Here is a 22006-nt window from a genome sequence, read left to right on the forward strand (position 1 = left end):
TTATCCTAAGATCAAGAATAGGACAAGAATATCTGCCCTTAGTACTTCGACATTCAACACTGTACTGGAGTTTAAACCAATTGAAGGAAGGAAAGAAAGAAAGATAGGTGGTCCTGGCCTGTTAGCTCATTACCTAAGAGTGTTGTCCCAAAACAAGGTTGCAGGTTTGATCCCCAGTCAGGGCATACACGGGAATCAACCAATGAATGCACAGCTGAGTAGAACAACAAATCATTGCTTCCCTTCCCTTCTCTCTCCACTCCCTCCCTTCCTGTGTTTCTAAAAATCAATCAATAAATAAAACTCTGGCCAGATAGCTTCGTTGATTGGGGAGTTGTCCCAGCACTGGTTCAATTCCCCAGTCAGGGCACAAACAAACAGGAGCAACTTGATGTTCCTGTTATTCTCTCCTTGTCTCTCTTTCAAACAAACAAACAAACAAACAAACAAACAAACAAGAAAAGATGAGAGGTAGGTGTGACAGTGGTACATAGAACTCTATACATGTACTAAAAGACATTAGATTTTATATCTGTGAGTTTGGTATATAAATTATACCGCTGTAAAGGTACAAAAGTGTTAGAGAATGGGAAAGTATAGATGAAACAAATTTGGCAACATTGGCAATTGTTGAGTCTTTGTGACAAGTAATGGGAATTTATTATACTATTATATTTTTGTGTATGCTTCAATTTTTATTATTATTTTTAAAGTGGAATGGGGAGGGACTGACATGCATAGAGAGACAGGAAGGGGAGAGAGATGAGAAGCATCAACATATAGTTGCCCCACCTTTTTTGTTCATTGACTGCTTTCTCATATGTCCCTTGACTGGAGGGCTCCAGCTGAGCCAGTGAACCCTTGCTCAAGCCAGTGACCTTGGGCTCAAGCCAGCAACCATGGGGTCATGTCTATGATCCCACGGTCCAGGCAGTGACCTTGCGCTCAAGCTGGTGAGTTAATGCTCAAGCCAGATGAGCCCACACTCAAGCTGGATGAGCCAACACTCTAGATGGAGCCCTTGGGGTTTCAAACATGGGTCCTCGGCATCCCAGTTCAACGTTCTATCCACTGCGCCACCGCCTGCTTAGGTGCCTTTAACCTTTGTCACTACCTCATCATGTAGGATAATCAGTACCTGGTACATTGTGGATACTCAAATATTTATTGATGAAAAGGCATTAACTTCTTGAGTTGGCTCAGTAGTAGAGCGTCAGCCTGGCATGCAGGAGTCCCGGGTTCGATTCCTGGCCAGGGCACACCAACTTGCATGAGTGCATTATAATCTTAAGGTGAGCAGTATATCTTTTGAAGGTGCCTTACTAAGCCTAGCATGGCACACAGAATCACAGTAGATACTTCAAAAGTTCATTAACTCTAAAGGTTGGTCATCATGGTGCTTGGCCTATATCAGTGGTAGTCAACCTGGTTCCTACTGCCCACTAGTGGTGGGCGGTAGCGAAGCAACCAAAGTATAAATAACAAAATAGATTTAGCTATAGTAAGTTGTTTTATAAAGATTTATTCTGCCAAACTTAGCGAAAATCCAACATAAAATACTTGGTAAGTAATTATTATTATATGCTTTAACTTGCTGTAACTCTGCTTTATAAATTTTATAAGTAAAGTTACTTTCCTACTTTATAAATCATTACTGTGGAACTGGTAGATGGTTAGAAAATTTTACTACTAACAGAGATACAAAAGTGGGCAGTATGTATAAAGAGGTTGACTACCCCTGACCTATATAATTCACCTTTCTCTGTGTCTTATAGATTATTTTGCAATTTTCTGGATTCCAGCTTCAATGTTTGGACTTGGAGATCTTCATACCTAATGGATTGTTGTGATTTTCATTTCATATTGTGTTATTTACTTGTCTGAGTTCTTTATGATGGCAAACTCTTGATATGTATAATAAGTTCATGATTTATCCTCTTTGACAAAGAGGAATTTCTTTTATCCAGAAAATAATCTCTTTACTTTTCCTGTGCAGTACTTAAACTAGTTATTCAGTTCTTCTAAAACAATGATTATCAAACTTTTTGGTATTGGGACCCCTTTATTCTCTTAGTAATCATCCAAGACCCCAGAAAGCTTTTGTTTATATGGGTTACCATTAAAACTGAGAAATATTTAAAAGTCTATTAATTCTTTTAAAAATTAAGCCTACTTTCTGTTCCTAGAAATAACAAATGTTTTATGAAAAATATTTTCCACAACAAAAAATTATAAAACAGTGACATTGTTTATAGTTTGGAAAACTGTTTACTATTTAAAGAGAAGAGAGCTGAGTTTTATATCTGCATTTTCGTTCAGTGTGTTGTCACGTCCCACTTGATGTATTCTCCGGAAAACTCGGAAGAGAAAAAGGAAAATAAAATCTTCGTGTTATTATGACAATAACTTTTATCTCACAGACCCTCTAACAACATCTCAAGGATGCCAGGGGTCCCCAGATCACATGTTAGGAAATGCTGTTTTAGGGGACTATAACTGTTCCTTGCATCTCCTGTAACTATATTCTTTTGAAGTATAGTCAGCTGCATTTTTGAAGAACTTAGGTGGAGTTGTGTGCAGATTTTAAAGAAATCAAATGGAAATAACCTGTGCCCTTTCTTCTCCAAGATGAAGGTGATGAGCAAAATATGTTCTTTCTCTCTCTCTAAGTAACTTTGGTCTTCCTTGTCTATATATTCGTATTCCACTAAAATGTACATAATGCTGGATAATGGATGGCATTTTGCAGGGGGGGTGGGGGTGGAAATTACAAGTACCTTGAGGAATTCAAAATGTAGGCACAGTAATAAAAATCTCTGTGAAACCCACAGAAAAGGAATGGATAGTCAAAAAAATGTGAACTTATAAAAGAAGTAATAAATTTGGTTTTGGATTAGGAAGAAATTGAAAAATAAAGAAAGACACTTGATAACCTAAAAGCAGAGAAGAGGGGGGGAAGAGGCTAAGTATTTTTTATGTTTGATTCAAAGGTAAGTGAACATAGCTTCTCATACTGGGAAACTTCAGTAAATTTAAACAGAATAAATAAATATCAATAATCAGATGTTTTGTCTAGTTTTCCTATTAGCCTTCATATTATGTCCTGTAAAATACTAATTGTGTCAAGTTTTATTAACTATTTCAAAAAGTAAAGAGGAGTTTTAATGGCCATACAGTTTCATCATCACACATATAACTGTGTTAAAAATATTATACAGATTTTTTTAGGATTAGATGAGTTTTATATCCAAAGAAATCTAAAAAATAAATTTGAAAGACTATAGACACCCCTATGTTCATTGCAGCATTATTCACAATAGCCAAGATTTGGAAACAGCCTAAGTGTACATCAGTAGTAGATGTGTAGATAAAAAAAAAGCTGTGGTGTATTTACACAGTGGAGTTCTACTCAGTTGTAAAAGAGAAGGAAATCTCATCCTCAGCATCTGAGGCTGATGTACTCAAATCAATTAAGCCATGGCTGTGGGAGGAGGCAGATGGGTGCTTTTTCTGTGTGCCCTGACCAGCAATTGAACCCAGGACATCCACACACTGGGCCAACGCTCTACCATTGAGCGAACAAGCAAGGGCCATTGAGCTGTCATACTTTTAATTCCCTAGTATGTGTCTAAGAAATGGACTTAGTATATAGCAGATGTCAACAATCTTTAGTAGAATGCCAGATAGTAAATGGCTTTGAACCATCCAGTCTCTGTTGCAACTACTCAAGTCTGCTATTGTGTGATCTACTCACAGACAACATGAGAATGAATAGGCATGGCTGTGTTCCAATAAAACTTTATTTTCAAAAACAAGTGGCAGACTGGATTTGCTTATGGTCCACAGTTTGGAAATTCCTAGTATAGAGCTTTCCCCAATTCCATTGAGTAAACTTTACACAGAACTTACCTTCCTAAATGCACACTTTGTTTTTCATGGAAACTCTCCCGAGAATAATGTAGATAATGTTATTACTTTCAGATACACAATTAAAATGGTGTCCTGAGTTTGAGAATATAAGAATTGAAAGATTACTATCCACTAACTACTGAGAAAGTATGATCACAATAGACACAGTGCCTGTCCTTATGGTGCTTGTAGCCTATTGACAGATATAGGAAATAACAACATAACGCTGTGATAGAAAAGTTATGAGATGCAATTGGACTACATAACGAGGCTCATACTTAGACTTGATTAGGAGGGTGTGCTGGTTAATTGAGGAAAGCTTCATAGAAGAGGTGTTGGCTAACTTGAGATCAAGACCTGGGTAAGGGTACATCATACAGAGGTAATAGAGTATACTAAGTTCTGACACGAGTATGTTACTGAATTCAAGGAGGAATAAATTGTTCACTGGACTACAGAATGCAAAGAAAGATGAAGGGAGAGAAGTAAGTAGGGATCGAATCATAAAGAGCTTTTTGATCCATGTTAAAGAAGTTGTATTTTATCCCTTGGCACTGGCGAGTCATTGAAGACATGAGGGTATACTCAGAGACATATTTTAGAAAGATGATTCATTCTGAGGGCTTGAGAATGGATAAGACAATGACGAGGTGGGAGGGAAAAACCAATTAGATAACAGCTTCAGTAATCCTGGCAGGGAAGGAAGCAGAGGCATGGAGGGTGGAGAGAAACTGGCAGATTCAAGAATGAGATCGTGAGTGAAATGGTGAGGACACATATACTTAACGGACATGGGAGGGGGAAGAGTCAAGGATGCCTCTCAGATTTCTAACTCAAGAGACTGGGAGCTGGCAGAGTCCATCCATAGAGGCTGATGGAGGAATCATCTTGGGAGGGCAGATGATGGTGTCTCAAATGTCTGGGGAAGAGAAAACTTAGATGTGATTAAAAGGAGAGAAACTGCAGCCCTGGCCGGTTTGCTCAGTGGTAGAGTGCCAACCTGGCATGTGGAAGTCCCGGGTTTGAGTCCCAGTCAGGGCACACAGGAGAAACGCCCATCTGCTTCTCCACCCTTCCCCCCGCCCTTTCTTTCTTTTAGCCAGTGGCTTGATTATTCAAGCTTGTTGACTCCAGGCACTAAGGATGGCTCTGTGGAGCCTCCACCTCAGGTGCTAAAAATAGCTTGGTTGCAGCCTCAGATGGGAAGAACATTGGCCCCAGACAGGAGTTGCTGGGTAGATTCCAGTCAGAGAAAATGCGGGAGTCTTTCTTTCTCCCCTCCTCTCACTTGGAAAAGAAGAAGAAAACGAAAGAAAGCAGAAAAACTGTCCGAGGTCATTCACTCTTGTTGCATCTTCCACTGAATGGCAATGTCTTTATTACAGGCCCTACTGATAAATTGTGTCACTCTGCCTGTGATAGATTAAAGCATCCTCAGTGTTTCCAGAAATCGATTCCAGCACCTCTGTAGACAACACACAACAAAAGTATGGAAGGGATTCTGGGGTCCAGTTAGTCAACTGAACGTATACTGCTCACAAAAACTAGGGGATATTTCAAAATGAATATGAAGCGATAAATATCCCCTACTTTTTGTGAGCAGTATATTAAAGCAGGTTTGGAAAACAGAGTTCAGTCTGGTATTCTGTAAAAAAAATTACGGTTCTATGCAGTATCTCTTTGAGGTTCAGCTTTCTTACCTCATTTCCTACTGCTTCCCCCTTCTCTCATTCTGTTCCAAACATCTTTTCTCAACTGGTTTGTTGTTTTTGGAACATTCTGAACAAACTGTTGTTTTAGGATGTTTGTATTTGTTTTCTATGCTTAGAGTACTCTTTCCTCCCATATTTGCATAACTTTTTTCCTCACCTCCATTAGGACCTAACTGAATTCAAGCTGCGATTTAAAGAGACATCCACATTTAGTGGTTTGATACAATAGAAATGTCTTACTCATGCAGAATTCAAAACGTTGTTTGTGACCAGCAAGCATCTACCTTCCAAATTATGAAAAAAGGGACCCAGGCTACATTGATTTTGTAGCTTTGATATTTTTTTTTTAACATGTGGCCTTCAAAATCACTGTACTTTTCTACAGGAGAAAGTGAAAGAACAAGGAATATCACATGTGTGGCAGTCAAGGTGTGAGCCAGGAATCAGAGGGCATCACTTTGCTCACATTCTATCAATTAGCATTTAGTTACATAGCCAGCTTAGTGGCAAGGGAGGATGGGAAATGACAGTTCGCTTCATTATTGAAAGAAAAGAGTCAAGATTTGGGAGGAGCAGCTAGCTGATCTCTACCATGGCAATTTCACTCCAGTAGCCCTTTCTCAATAAAGCCTTCTTTGATCAGCCTTTATAAAGTTGCAACCACCTTTCGGTTCCACTCCATGTTCCCTCTCTTCCTTTTCCACTCTTTCTCTGTGGCACTTAGCGCACTATATCACAATCTATGTATTTCACTTCTTTATCTTGTTTATGGTCTGTCTCCCCCATTAGAATGTCAGTTCCGGCCCTGGCTGGTTGGCTCAGCGGTAGAGCATCAGCCTGGCATGCGGGGGACTCGGGTTCGATTCCCGGCCAGGGCACACAGGAGAAGCGCCCGTTTGCTTCTCCACCCCCCTCCTTGCTCTCTGTCTCTCTCTTCCCCTCCCGCAGCCAAGGCTCCATTAGAGCAAAGATGGCCCGGGTGCTGGGGATGGCTCTGTGGCCTCTGCCCCAGGTGCTAGAGTGGCTCTGGTTGCAACAGAGCGACACCCAGGATGGGCAGAGCATTGCCCCCTGGTGGGCAGAGCGTTGCCCCTGGTGGGCGTGCCGGGTGGATCTGGGCGCATGCGGGAGTCTGTCTGACTGTCTCTCCCCGTTGCCAGCTTCAGAAAAATACAAAAAAAAAAATCTAAAAAAAAAAAAAAGAATGTCAGTTCCGTAAGGGCAAAGATTGTTGTCTGCATTCACTGCTATGTCAGTGGACACTGGTGTACCTCCCATAAATGGTTGTTGCATCGTAGTCATACATCTACTTCACCTAGGGGTAGTCTCACGTGGTGGCACATTTACTCACAGATGGATGTTGGATGCTAATTTTGTTTCCCCACCGAAACTGTCAGGGAAGTTTGTCAGAAGAGAAAAATAGAGCTGTCAAGTGGCTCATCACAAAGCTCGATTTCAAATAGTCCCCCTGTGCACACATACGTGCTTTATGAATACTTTGATGTATAGAGGTATGTTGACTTAGGCAAAAGTCTGAGATGGAAATAGTAGTTCTGTAACCAGATTCCCCCTCTCTTTTAAAACAGTTTTTCTTCCATTTGTTGAATGCTGACTATTAGTGAAGCACCAGGCTTCAGTGGGGTTTCCGAGAGTTCATTTCATCCACACAACTACACTCTGAAGTGGTTATTAAGACCCAATTTTAAAATGAGGAAACTGAGACCTAGAGAGGTTAAATACCGTGTCCAAGTTCACACACTCAGCTAATAATTTGCAGGGCTTAGATTGGCTCATTTCTTTTCTTTCAGTGATTCTCATGGCTGGGCTTCATGACTTCCCTTCTCATTCCCCAAATGTACCTACGAGTTGCTAATACAACTTTCCTTAATATGGAGAAAGAAATGACCAGATGTCTGCCATGTTATTATCTCTTAGGAGCATTTCATTTTAATAAGGCAGAAACTGTAGGCAACAATAATTGTGTCTGAATTTGTAACTCTAGCACTAAACATATATGAGAGGCATGCTGTTTAAAAATAGAGTTGGTACCTGGCTTTGGTTCTGAAAGTATCCTACAGGGTGTGTGACCTGGAGAAGTCACTGTGTATGCCTACATGTGAATGGTTTGTGTGGTTTTTTTCTTAATAGATCTTATATTTGAATCCTTCTAGAATTCCTCAAATTTACAAGATACTTGTTTTATTTTGCTCAAAACAACAAAGGACTGTCTGTAAAAGTCATATTGGCTGAATCTCAACTGATGCTTATTTTGGTTGCTTTAGAAGTCACTTGATAGAGGAGAAAACAGCAGAGAGAAAACAAATTTAACAGAAGCAGTGATTAACTTTGGTGGTATGACATCACAGTTTCAAGAATTGGATGCCATTGTAAACGAGCTCTAGAAAGATTATTTTAAAAGCCTCTCAGTATGTGGTTACATTGTGCAGCTCATGAACATATGGCACTGAAAAAAGAAAGCTGTCTTTACATAACATAAAACTGTCTTATGTTATGTAAATGTGCGCTTATGGCTTAGAATAAAATTTTCTGTAGAACATTACACATGAATTCCACAGTACTGCCTTCAGGCCACATGGGTGGAAGTGAAAATGATGCCCTCTAGAAAACTGAATCAGGTATCTCATAAAGGACGTCCATTAGGATGATAATTCCAGTGTTGGAGATGCACGTGCACAGTGTTTGCACAATTGTTATCTGAACACTGAATGGAGAAATGTGATCTTTGTAATTTTATAATTTATTTCACTAAAAATGAGTATATACAAATTAAGGAATTAAGCATTATACATTAGACGGGTGATGATTCTATCTACATTTCTCTAAATTTCTACATTACAGTTGATCAAAACCTTAGAGAAGAACATCTCATTTAGAAACTAGAGCAGTAGCCTGATCTGTGGAGGCGCAGTTGATAAAGACTCGACCTGGAACACTGAAGTCAGTGGTTCGAAACCCCAGGCTTGCCTGGTCAAGGCACATATGGGAGTTGATGCTTCTTGCTACTCCCTTCTCTCTCCCTTCTTTCTCATTCTCTCATTCCTCTCTAAAATAAATAAAGAAAATATTAAAAAAGAAAATGAGATGGTCATCTTATATTTGGATATATAGAGTATATGAATGTCTGGGGCTTCAATTTCTGCCCTGAGGAATGTTAGGAAGGCAGTGTATGAGCTGCATTCAAAGGTGAAAATGTTTAGCACTTGCACTGAAACACTGAGTAGGTTCGCCTCATCTAAAATCACGCCATGTGATTATAGTCTTTCCTCTTACTACTGTAAGAGCATCCGGACAGGAACTGTTCATTAAGAGTTCATATTAAATCCATTGATTTGAACAATACCTTGGTAACTCTTCCATTCTGATTATGCAGATCTCTCCCCCTCATAATATGTGCCTCCTGAATTGCATTAAGAGCATTTATAATGTAAATAGCAAAAGAGCCAATATTTCAAACAGAAGCCATTCTTTAAAAAAAAAATTGCCTAAATGTATTGAAATGCCTCTAAAAATAAAATATTTAGCACTTAATTGCAGATGGGTAATGTTAAATATCCCATTCATTATTATTATTACCCCATGCCTGAATAAATCCTACGATAAGCATTAAGGGAGTAGGTAAACAAAGAAATACCACTTCATGTGATGAATGCTAATATAAAGCACATTTAAACTGTTCTGTCAGGAGACAAGACTAGAAATGCTAACTGTGCTCCTTTGCTTTTCTGCCATAATCTGAATACATAAACTTAAATTGCAGCTTTTAAAACTTTAAATTGAAGATTTTGAAATTTCAGAAAACACATGTGCTTGAAAAAGCAGATTATAACAAGGTCCCGGTGGGTTTTGGGCACCATCTTTTTTATATTTCAAAGTACAAAAAAGCAAATCTAGACGAGAAATGACTACCAAATGTGTTCATATTTAAAAAGATGCTGTACTTTTTAAATATTAAATCATCAGAAAAAAAGTTTTCCGTGACATTGTGTAGAAAGAAAGATTGTGACAAATAGCTTAGCCAAAGCTTTTACTTTTGAAGTGATGATTTATTCTATCTAGGGCTTTTAAGAGTTTTCTAAATTAGTGTACAGTTAATATCCATAAAATCATATGCAAGTCACTGCCTTTCAAAGCAATGCTGAAGGTTAATTAGAAAACGTACTTAATTATTTATATTGCACGGATGAGTCCCAGATACTACTCTCAGTGTCTAAATACACAGTAAACATAGAAAATTTTGCAGATTTATACTGGAAAGGCAGTTCATTTTGATCAATTAATTTATTGATTTAATGCAATCCCTATCAAAGTTTTCCCTGAGATTTATTTTGCAATCTGACCAAATGATGCTTGTAGTACATAAATTGGAATAGCTAAGGTATAAGAGGGGATTAACCTATCAAAATTAAACATATTTTAAAGCTGCAGTGGTTGAACTAGTGCATTATGGTCACAAAACTCTACTGTAGATCACCAAACAGAACCTTAATACATATAAAAAACAAAATATAATAAAGAAATCACCACAAATCAGTGAGAATAGATTTTGTTGGGAAAATTTTTCAAGGTCAGAAACTTAAATCTATATAAACTTAAGATCTATTAAGAATTTGTTTTGCCAGACTCATATATATGCTGTCTACAAGAAACCCACTTCAGAACAAAAGATACACACAGACTAAAAGTAAAGAGACAGGAAAACATATTTCATGCAAATGGAAATGGAAAAATTCACCTGTGGTAGCAATACTTATATCTGACAAAATAGTCTTTAAAATAATGGCTATAGTAAGGGACAAAGAAGGTCACTACATAATGATAAAAGAGCAATGCAACAAGAGGGTATAACCATTATAAATATTTATGTACCCAATATAGGAGTACCTAAATATATAAAACAGGTTTTGATGGACAAAGAGAGCGAGATCGGCAGAAATACAGTAATAGTAGGGGATTACAGCACCCCATTGACATCAATGAATGTAGATCATCCAGACAGAAAATCAACAAGGAAACAAAGGCCTTAAATGACACACTAGACCAGATGTATTTAATTGATATCTTCAGAGCATTTCACCCCAAAGCAGCAGAATATACATTCTTTTCAAGTGCACATGGGACATTTTTTAGGATAGACCACATGTTAGGACACAAAACAAGTCTCAATAAATTTAAGAAGACTGAAGTTATACCAGTCATCTTCTGTGATCATAATGGTATGAAACTAACAATCAATCATTAAGAAAAAAAAAAGAGGGCCCAAATAAAATCAGAGATGGAAAAGGAGAAGTAACAACTGACACCAAAGAAATACAAAGAATTATAAGAAAATATTACAAACAACAATTTGCTAACAAACTGGACAATCTAAACGAAATGCATAAATTCCTAGAAACTTGCAATCTTCCAAAACTGAATCAGAGTGAATCAGAAAATCTGAATAGACTGATTACAAATAATGACATTGTAGCCATAATCAAAAATTTTCCAACAAACAAAAGTCCTGAACCGAATGGCTGCACAGGTGAATTTTACCAAACATTCAATGAATTTACACCTATCCTTCTCATACTATACCAAAAAATTTCAAGAGGAATGAAGACTCCCAAGTATATTTTACAAGGCCAACATTATCCAAATTCCAAAACTAGGTAAAGACACTACAAAGAAAAAGTATCGGCCAATATCCTTGATGAACATAGATGCTAAAATCCTGAACAAAATATTAATAAACCAGATCCAGCAATACATTAAAAGGATTATACACCATGATCTAGTGGGATTTATTCCAAGGACTCAAGGTTGGTACAATATTTGCAAATCAATAAACATGGCACACCATATAAACAAAACGAAGGATAAAAATCATATGATTATATCAATAGATGCAGAAAAAGTATTTGATTAAATCCAGCTACTATTTATAATAGAAACTATTAACAAAATGGGAAAGAGGGAATATACCTCAACATAATAAAAATCGTATATGACAAACCCACAGCCAGCATCATACTTAATGGGCAAAAATTAAAAGTGTTTCTCTTCACTGGACAGGGATGTCCGTTTTCACCACTCTTGTTGAACAGAGTATTGGAAGCCCTAGCCACAGCAATCAAATAAGAAGTAAAAAGGCATCTGAATTATAAAGGAAGAAGTAAAACTGTCACTATTTGCAGATGACATATTGTATGTAGAGAACCCTTAAGATTCCACCAAAAAAAAAAAAAAAAACTATTAAAACTGATAAATGAATTCAAACAGCCCCATTTTATAATTCCATCAAAGTAAAGTAAAATATCTAGGAATAAATTTAACCAAGGAGATAAAAGACCCATACTTGGAAAATCATGAGACAATGAAGAAATTGAATAAGATACAAATAAGTGGAAATATATACTATGTTTGTGAATAGGAAGAATTAACATCATTAAAATGTCCATACTACCCAAAGCAATCTATAGATTGAATCCAATTCCTATCAAGTTACCAATGGCCTATTTTACTGAACTAGAACAAATATTCCAAAAATTTATATGAATTTTTGGACACAAAGACCCCAAACAGCCAGAACAATCTTGAAGAAGAACGCAACCTGAAATCAATCTATACTCTGTAAGGTCATAGTAATGAAAAATATCTATGGTACTCGCATAAAAACAGACATATAGATCAATTGAACATAGTAGAGAACTCAGAAATAAACCCACATCTTTTTGTCAATATATATTTTTTTTGACAGAGACAGAGTCAGAGAGAGGGACAGATAGGGACAGATATACCGAAAGGGAGAGAGAGGAGAAGCATCAATTCTTCGTTGCGGCATCTTAGTTGTTCATTGATTGCTTGTTTATTGACTGCTTTCTCATATGTGCCTTGACTGGGGTGGGGGCTACAGCAGAGTGAGTGATTCCTTACACAAGCCAGTGACCTTGTGTTAAAGCCAGCGACCCTGGAGTCATGTCTATGATGCCACATTCAAGCTAGCAACCCCATGCTCAAGCTGGTGAGCCTGCACTCAAACCAGCGACCTTGGGGTTTTAAACCTGGGTCCTCTGTGTCCTGGTCTGATGCTCTATCCACTGCACCACCACCTGATCAGTTTGGTCAATTAATATTTGACATAGGAAGGCAAGAACATACATTGGGGTAAAAACTGCAAGTTCTTGTCACTTCAGTAAATGGTGTTGGAAAATAGGACAGATAACATGCAAAAAAAAAAAAAAAATGAAACTAGGCCACCTTGTTACACCATGCACAAAAATAATCTCAAAATGAATTAAAGACTTAAATTTAACACCTGAAGCCATTAAGAATCCTAGAAGAAAACATAGGCAGTAAAATCTTAGATATTTCTGGTAGCAATATTTTTTTGATATATCTCCTTGGTCAAGGCAAATAGAAGAAGAAATAAACAAATGGCACCACATCAAACTAAAAAGATTTTGCGCAGCAAAGGAAACCATCAACAAAATGAAAAGAGAACCCACTGAATGAGAGACCATATTTGTCAATGTTACACCTGAGAAGGGATTAATATACACTTTATAGAGAACTTCATACAATTCAGCAAGAAAAACAAAACAGGCCCTGGCCGGTTGGCTCAGCGGTAGAGCGTCGGCCTGGCATGCGGGGGACCCGGGTCCGATTCCCGGCCAGGGCACATAGGAGAAGCGCCCATTTGCTTCTCCACCCCCCCCTCCTTCCTCTCTGTCTCTCTTCCCCTCCCACAGCCAAGGCTCCATTGGAGCAAAGATGGCCCGGGCGCTGGGGATGGCTCCTTGGCCTCTGCCCCAGGCGCTAGAGTGGCTCTGGTCACGGCAGAGCGACGCCCCGGAGGGGCAGAGCATCGCCCCCTGGTGGGCAGAGCATTGCCCCTGGTGGGCGTGCCAGGTGGATCCCGGTCAGGCGCATGCGGGAGTCTGTCTGACTGTCTCTCCCCGTTTCCAGCTTCAGAAAAATACAAAAAAAAAAAAAAAAAAAAAAAAAGAAAAGAAAAACAAAACAAAACTATCCAATTTAAAAACTGGGCAGAGGACCTGAACAGACATTTCTGTAAAGGGGACATAGAGATGACCAATAGACATATGAACAAATGCTGGGAAGCTGAGTGGAAAAGGTGAAGGGATTAAGCAAAAAAAGGAAAACAAGAAAAAACCACACACCTAGACAACAGTATGGTGATTATAAGAAGGAAAGTAAGGAAGGTCAAGGGGAGGTAGGAATGGGTAATGGGGGGGGGAGTGGGGGGAGGTGAGCATACAATAGGATATACAAATAATGTATTATAGAAATGTATACTTGAAACCTGCATAATTTTATTAACCAGTGTCACCCCAATATGTTTAATTTTAAAACGTAGTTTGTTTTAATTAAGGTTTTAGGATCAGGAATGAAGCAACGGTGACTATCTAAACACTAATGATCACAATGTTCAGGATTGTATGAATAAAAGAAATAAAGTGATAAAATTTTATTTATAAACAAAACATTTTTTTTAAAGCTGAAAGGGAAGCTGGAACTATATGATCAATAAATATATTTTATGGCTGTGGAAACAGGTCTTACAAACAAGAAAACGCTGAAGAAAAATAGACAATAGATGTAGCAGAAAATTGACAGCGGAAACGGAAATGATGAGTAGCGGAAACGGAAATGACGAGTATCACACAGCAAATTTTTCAACTTTCCTATTAATAAAAATGTAAAACACCTCTGACAAACCACTTTTCTCCTATCAAGTACACAAATCGCAATGGTTAATAGTGGTAAACACGTGTTGAGACAGTATTTTACAACTGTTGGTGGAAATATATGAATGTTCTTGCTACCAGCATTGCAAAAGAATTTAGTATTCTTGTCAACTTTTCTTCCTTTTTCTAAGGAAATTAGCAGTACATGAGCCAGAATGCATAAACAAATGTATTTGTTATAGGGTTATTTATTATAATGAAAAATTGGAACCAAACTAAGAGTCAAATAACAGAAGAATGGTGAAATATGGTGTACCCATACATGGCTTATTACTCATTTTAAAAATCGATTTTTCAAAGAATAATTAATGGCTTAAGAAAATACCGTAGAATATTAAATGAAGCTAATAGGTACAGCATTTTTATAAAGTTTGATCCCAATTAAATATATAAATCTAAATTTTAATGTATAAGTACATTGCCCCTTTTTTTGTTTGTTGGGTTTCATATTTTTCTCCCTGAAATCATCACTTTCTAGATGAAGGCTGACAAAACCCCTACCCATCTGTCTAGGTTTTACAAATATAATTAGATTTTTAGCAAGGGTTTGCTTAACTGAAACGAGGAAAATTGGTGGAAATAAAGTTGCTCTCAGTATTTGGACATTATGCAAGATGATCTGGACTGAAATACTAAAGGGGACAAAGATTTGCAAAGAGTGTACAAAAGAGAGAAAGATGAGGTGAACTGAAAAATACCTTTGAATCTAGCTCGGCCCAAGGAATTGAACTGAGTTAGAAATTTAAAACAAATAATCCAATGTCTTTTTTTAAATTTTTATTAATTTTAATTTATTGTATTTACATGGATTCAAGTGTCCCAATGGCTATAGTGAGATTTTTTCTTCTGTTATTGCTTCTAAGTGAAGAGACAGTTAAAATAGTGCTAGCCCACATTCTAAAACAAGCTAGCAGCAGTTGAGACCAGCCGGTTGTCCATAGGGTTTACTGAGAAGTCACAGAGGTATGTCCACTACCCATGATGTTCAGGCTCCTCTGTAATCCGTGTGCCTGTCAGTTATTAAGAGGTGCGCCTGAGGGTGAAATAGCTCTGTGGGGAGTGCAGTTTATGGTGAGGGTCCATTCTTTCCCACCACCCCTTCATCTCTAGTAAAAGGTAGGGGTTTTAGGATAATCACTGAAAACGGAAATGGAGACCGCAAGAAGAGAAAATCATGTTCTCCTTCACTGAATAGTTGTCGAACTGAAGAAATCCTTCACGAGTCCAGGAAACTTCTGGAGGAGCCCAAAGAACACACTAGGCATTTCTTTAGTTTTCCTTGTCAAACAGGGAGAGTGGAGGAGCAGAAGTGACAAGCTGTTACCAAGCCATAAGAAATCAATGAATAGCTGTGAAATAGCCTTGTTCTTCTCTTGTTTTTCAATTTAAATAAGCAGGAGGGAGACCTCTCAATCATTACTCTGAAATTGGAAGAAAGATGGATTCAGAAGATACCAAATATGGAGTGTACATTATTAGTTCAAAAGCTAGTTTACCAAGTTGTATCCACCAGCTTATTGCTGGTGACTCTGTCATCCATATATTTAGCTCTCCTCTCCCCCTTTAGCTCTAGATTTCTCCATTTTTTTAAATGAGTAATGCCACCTACATATCTGATACCATTGCATCCACTCTGGATTGGTGTAAATATCTTCTACCCAGCCAGGGAAAGTGGGAGCACTCCTAACCCAAATGTAATATGCTGAGCAGGTGAAGAACACAGACGCTGGTCCCAGGTGACCCAGGACCAAACACTGGACTGACCACTTATTAATTGTATGACCTTTGGCAAAATACTGAGCCTCATTTGCTTTCATCTGTAAATGAGGGAAGATGGGTAGCCATCTCATAGTAGTTAGTAATCTGAGTGCTTGGTACTTGATTCAGTAGCTGCCGTGTAATAAGTGCTCAATAATTATTAGCCAGTGATACTAATCTCTTTGTCTTCCTGTTGAATTCTCTTCTGCATTTTAAATTGATTCTGTCTTCTTCTTTTCCTTAGCTACTTCTTCATGATTTGGACCTTTATAGCCTGGCCTATTAAGAAAGTCTCAAACTTGATTCCTCTGTCTCTTGAAATAAATGTTTTTTACTCAAAGACTTGAAATAGTTCATCACCTACAGATCAAAACGAAACCTTCTAGGTGCTCCATAACCTGGTCCCCAGCCAGCTGACCAGCTTCCTCTCTTGACCCTTTTTCCAGAGGTCTCAGATATTTCTCTGACCAGTAATGTTGAGAGTAGACAATATAGACATCTTTACTTTACATGTCAAAAAGGGGCTGAAAGATTTGTCATTGGCAAAAACTTGTAAAATCAAGCAAGAATTCCAATGAAAATTAATGCCAAATCATTATTGACTCTATTAACAGAAAATAAGCTCAATCAGCAGGCAGATAATGTCAGTAATACTAACAGCCATCCATAATTACAAAGTGAAGATAACACTTGAACTGTCATTTCACTGTGCAATTTCTTTTTTAATCCTGAAATAACCATCAACTTGGTAGCAACTAAAAGAACCCTATTCATTATGTCCGTGGTGGGAAGCTATGCACACTAACCAAATTTCATCCATGCTAATTTGCACATTTTATCATATTAACATCACTGAACTCAGAACAGGTTTTACAGTCTCTGCTGATCAGGCCAGATGTGTGTTAAAAGAAAATCCAAGTAATAGTAGTAGAGCCCTTTTAAGAAATGCTACATGGCCAACCCTCTTTTTTAAAAAAAAACAACACAAAAAAACACATTTTTAAAATTATTTTTATTTATTTATTTATTCATTTTAGAGAGAGGAGACAGAGAGAGAGAAAGAGAGAGAGAGAAGGGAGGGAGGAGCAGAAAGCATCAACTCCCATATGTGCCTTGACCAGGAAAGCTCGGGGGTTTCGAACCGGCGACCTCAGTGTTCCAGGTCAATGCTTTTACCCACTGCGCCACCGCAGGTCAGGCTGGCCAACCCTCTTGATATCACCAAGGATGATGATATGTGGGAGATAGCTGTAAACTCTGAAGAGAAAAGTGACAGGACAGTCAGACCCGAAATATGAGAAAGGTTTAAGACAGCCTCATCAATTTCTTCACTTATATTTTATATTTTATGTATATGCAAGAGAAATATTTGACAAAAATAGAAGTTAAGAAGAGCATTATTATTCTTTTTTGGGAGGGGTAAATAGTTAAGTGATACATGTCATAGATTATTCAGCAATATTCCCCACTCCAACCCATCCTCTTATTTAGGGTGGTGTTATATGACCTGCAGCTGAAGGTGTATTTCATTTGGTGAAATATCACAGTGCACATTGGTGAGTAAATTAGACCACATATGCCTGAGAAAAATAAAGGCACTATACAGTTATTTAATTTAATGATGAAAAAGAATAGCCATGTAAGAAAATTTCTACAATATATAATTCTGCAATATATATGTAGATTATCCACATTATATTAATAATTAGCCATGTACACACATAGGTAAGATGACTGCAAGTATATATCAAAACGTAAACCATATAGTGAGATTATAAGGAGTTTTTCTTTCCCTTTTTGGGTATTTTTTAAAAGGCTTTCAGAGATTTATACATTGAAAATATACTACTTTTGTAATTAAGTTTTTATTTTTAAAACTAAGGCAAATTCTAGTGGGGTGGAGAGGATGGGGAATAAAATGCTTCTGAGCCCACATCTAATAGGAAAAAAAGGAACAGTATTGCAATGAATGAGAAAGAGTTTTTTAAAGCCAAAATGTGCTTGGCCTGTGGTGGTGCAGTGGGTAGAGTGTCAACCTTGAGCGCTGGGGTTGCTGGTTCAAAACCCCAGGCTTGCCCAGTCAAGGTGCTTATGACAAGCAATTAATGAACAACTAGAAAGTGAAGCAACTATGAGTTAATACTTCTTGTTCCCCAACCCTCTTTCTCTCCTCTCTCTGTAAAATCAGTAAATAAAATCTTTTTTTAAAAAATGCATGCAAATTGAATAGAGTCATGACTGAATCCAGTCATACCTGCAATGCCAGGCATTGTTCTGGGAGCAAAGATTACCTCGGGAAATGAAACAGACCAAACTTCTTGCCCTCAGGAAGCTGAATTTCATATGTGAGCCAGACAACAAAATAGCCAAATTATAGGGTCTGTTGGTTTTTAGAACTGAAGAGAAAGAAAAAGCTGGGAGAAAGAAGAGGAATTTTGAGGGGAAGGGGGCTGTCTTAAGTGGGACCACAAGGGGAAGACTGACAGGAGGTAAGAGAGCGCACCATATTTGATATTTGAGAAAAGGCCATTCTAGGCAGAAAAAGCAAGTGCAGATCAGAAGGGGGAACCCGTGTAGTGTATCCGAGGTACAGAGCAAAGATGCTGTTACCGAGAAAGACAAGAGAAATGGGGAGTATATGGAAATGAAATCAGGGAGGAAAGGAGAAAGCGGTTTAGCAGATTTTACAGATCAGTGCTGTTCAGCAGAAAAATAAGGTGAGGCACATGTTATTTAAATTTTTCTAGTTGCCGCATTAAAAAAGGAGAAACATGAGATGATCATATTAGAAGCAATATCATTTTAGCCTGTATATAATGGTAAAAGTACTAATGAGATAATTCATATTTTTATTTTAAAATTAGTTTAATTTTTATAGTTGTATTAGTGAGAAAGTACAGAGGTCATTTTTTTTGCTAAGCATTGGAAGTTGATGCGTATTGTACACTTGCAGTGCATCTCGGTTCTACTTACATCATTTCAGCAGTGCGGTAGCCACATGTGGAGCTGCCATTTTGGAGAACACAGATGGAGGGCCTTGTAGGACGCTGTAATTATTTTGGCTTTTTCTGTGAATGAATTGGGAGGCAATAGGAGAGTGTTGAGTGCAAAAGTGACGTAGTTTGGTTTTTCAAAGTACCCGCTGTTCTGAGACTAGAGAAGAGAATGGCTCCTTGCATGCTCAGAAAAGACTTCAGACAAGCTCTCATTAAAAAGCAAAACTGAGTATAGATGAGCATGAATCCAGTAACTGGATCTGGCTTTAGGGAACGAGTGTGACTGTAGTTAGTTCCATCAACTCACTGTCTTTGCACAGGCTGTGGATAGGACAGGCTGTCAGATGTAGGGACCTGTCTTCATGCTTCAAGACCCAGTCTGACCATCATCTTCTCTGGGACATCTCCTATGCTCTGCCCCAGAAAGAACTTATCCTCCTACAGTATTTCATTGTAGTCCTTAGTTTATATGCTTGTTTCCTCTCATGGACTGTGAGATGCTCAAGGCAAACATATCTATCTTTAATCATAATTCCCAGTAGAGTTCTTGGAAGTCCGTAAGCCCTCAATAAATATTTGTTAACTTGAAGTAAAAAAAAAAACCACACAGCTAAACATACCTCAGATGGACACAACCTAAATTTCCACCAACTGAGATATATTTGTATACTTACACAATTCTGTACTATACAGACAGGGGAATAAACCTATACACAACATAAATGATTATTGTAAACCATATGTTGAATGAAAGAGACAAGATACAAAAGGGTATATACCATATGATTCCATACACATAATGTTTATTACAGAGAAATTAATCAAAGCTGACAGGATACTAATTACACTTGGAGGGAGCAACTCTAAAAGGCAAGAGGGGGTCTCTGGGATTCTGATAACATTCTGTTTATTTTTCTGACTGTTTGATGTGTCCAATTTTTAAAACTACATTGAGCTATACAGTTATATATGTGTACTTTCTTATATGCATATTATACTCCAACTAAAAGCTTACATACAAAGGATATAAATAGCTACCAAAAGACAACAAAACAAAAATAAATTATAAATTATTTTAAGTGCAGGTCATTTTGCTCAGCTGTAAAAGTGTTAAAATTCAATATGTAGGAATAAATTTATGGCTAATTGAATAACACACAGTGTACTGTTTATAATTAAAAACTTCCACTAGTACAACATATGTTGAATGTTTTTAATAAATTTCTTCTTTTTTCAAAATGGATTGTGCGTTGTAATTTGGAAAACATTTTAACATAATTTAGTGTTTTTATTTTAATTCCCTTGTTTTTACTTTTAACCTACGATCTTCCATAAATGTGTATTTTAAGTATTTTAAACCATGCATCTTTTTTATTTAGTTATTTTGTGAGAGAGACAGACAGACAAGAAAGAGAGAGAGATGAGAAGCATCAACTCATAGTTGTGGTATCTTAGCTATTCATTGATTGCTTTCTCATATGTGCCTTGACCAGGAGGCTCCAGATGAGCCAGTGACCCCTTGCTCAAGTCAGCAACCTTGGGCTCAAGCCAGTGACCATGGGGTCATGTCTGTGGCCCCACACTCAAGCCAGTGACCCTGCACTCAAGCCGGATGAGGCCATGCCCAAGCCGGAGACCTCGGAGTTTCAAACTTGGGTCCTCAGCTTCCCAGGCCAGCACACAGTGGGACTGCCTGGTCAGGCTGCAACTTTATATTATATATATACTTGAGTGCAATGGTTCTCTAATAAGAGCAATTTTGACTCCAAAGGGATACTTGGCAATGCTGCAAGATATTCTTGGTTGTCACAACTTGGGAAAAGTCCAGGGACACAGCTACACCCCCTACAGTGCACAAAATAGCCCCTAAGCCCTGAGAATGATCTAACCCTAAATTTTAGCTGTATTGAGGTTAAGAAACATTGCTCTGGTTTTAATAAAATAATGTTGTTGGAATTTTTAATTAAGAACTTTTTCTTGACCAATTTCATCTCACAGTTTAGAAATTTTTGAGATATCAAAATTGCCTGAAGCAAATAAATTTTCTTCAAAATTTGTATTAACATATTTTAAATTATATCTTGAAAGTCTGTGCCATTTTTTTTGTTTTGTTTTGTTGTTTAAAAAAAAAGATTGAGAAATATGTTGTTGGTAACAATTTTATTCGTTCTCCAGGCTAGAAGAACAAAAGAATATCTTATCAGAATTTCAAAGAGATTTAAATGAATTTATTTTGTGGCTGGAAGAAGTGGATAGCATTACTAGTATTCCACCTGAACCTGGACATGAGCAGCAGCTAAAAGAGAAGCTTGAGCAAGTCAAGGTAATATTATTTTCTATAATCCTTCAGGACCTACTTATATAAAGAATATATAAATCTATTTTAATGTATTTAATAATTGATTTCCTGTCCATTAGGTTACTAATAGTTCCTCATTAGTTTCTCTTACAACGGTATTTTGTCTTAATCAGAATTTTCCATTATGTATATATTTTGTTAAAATATATATGTACCCACACATATATACATAAACTGTAGGGCAATATTTTCAACTAATTTGAAGTTAATTGTAGGCTTATTGCAGGATACACAGCTCCAAAAACGGAAGAATCTTGATAGGAATTAATCCCCTTTCTTAGAGAAGATCCTAATTGCCAAATCAATCCCACTACTTCAGCTTCTAATTAAAGGTGTTCAATTTGCCTGGAACAATGTTTTGTTTTGATTTGATTTGTTTGAGGCGTGGCGGGCCTGGTGTTGGTTCACATTCTAACACTGGTGGAATAGACACCCAGTGTATTCGAGTTGCTTTTCTTCCCTTCCTACTGTCTTGTCTGTTTATCACTGATTCCCTCAGCTGGC

The 22006-nt window shown here is 37.6% G+C and overlaps 1 protein-coding gene across 5 annotated transcripts in view; it reads left to right on the forward strand.

The window, feature by feature from the left end:
• Positions 1 to 22006, forward strand: part of DMD (dystrophin) — a 2360554-nt gene that overhangs the window by 1433339 nt on the left and 905209 nt on the right. For all 5 annotated transcript variants that reach the window (XM_066250305.1, XM_066250306.1, XM_066250308.1 and 2 more), the window contains one exon: positions 21319 to 21466. In XM_066250305.1, coding sequence (XP_066106402.1) covers positions 21319 to 21466 — 148 coding nt within the window. The remainder of the gene's footprint in view (positions 1 to 21318; positions 21467 to 22006) is intronic.

The sequence above is a fragment of the Saccopteryx bilineata genome, chromosome X (genome assembly GCF_036850765.1).
Source record: "Saccopteryx bilineata isolate mSacBil1 chromosome X, mSacBil1_pri_phased_curated, whole genome shotgun sequence".
Lineage (NCBI taxonomy): Eukaryota > Metazoa > Chordata > Mammalia > Chiroptera > Emballonuridae > Saccopteryx > Saccopteryx bilineata.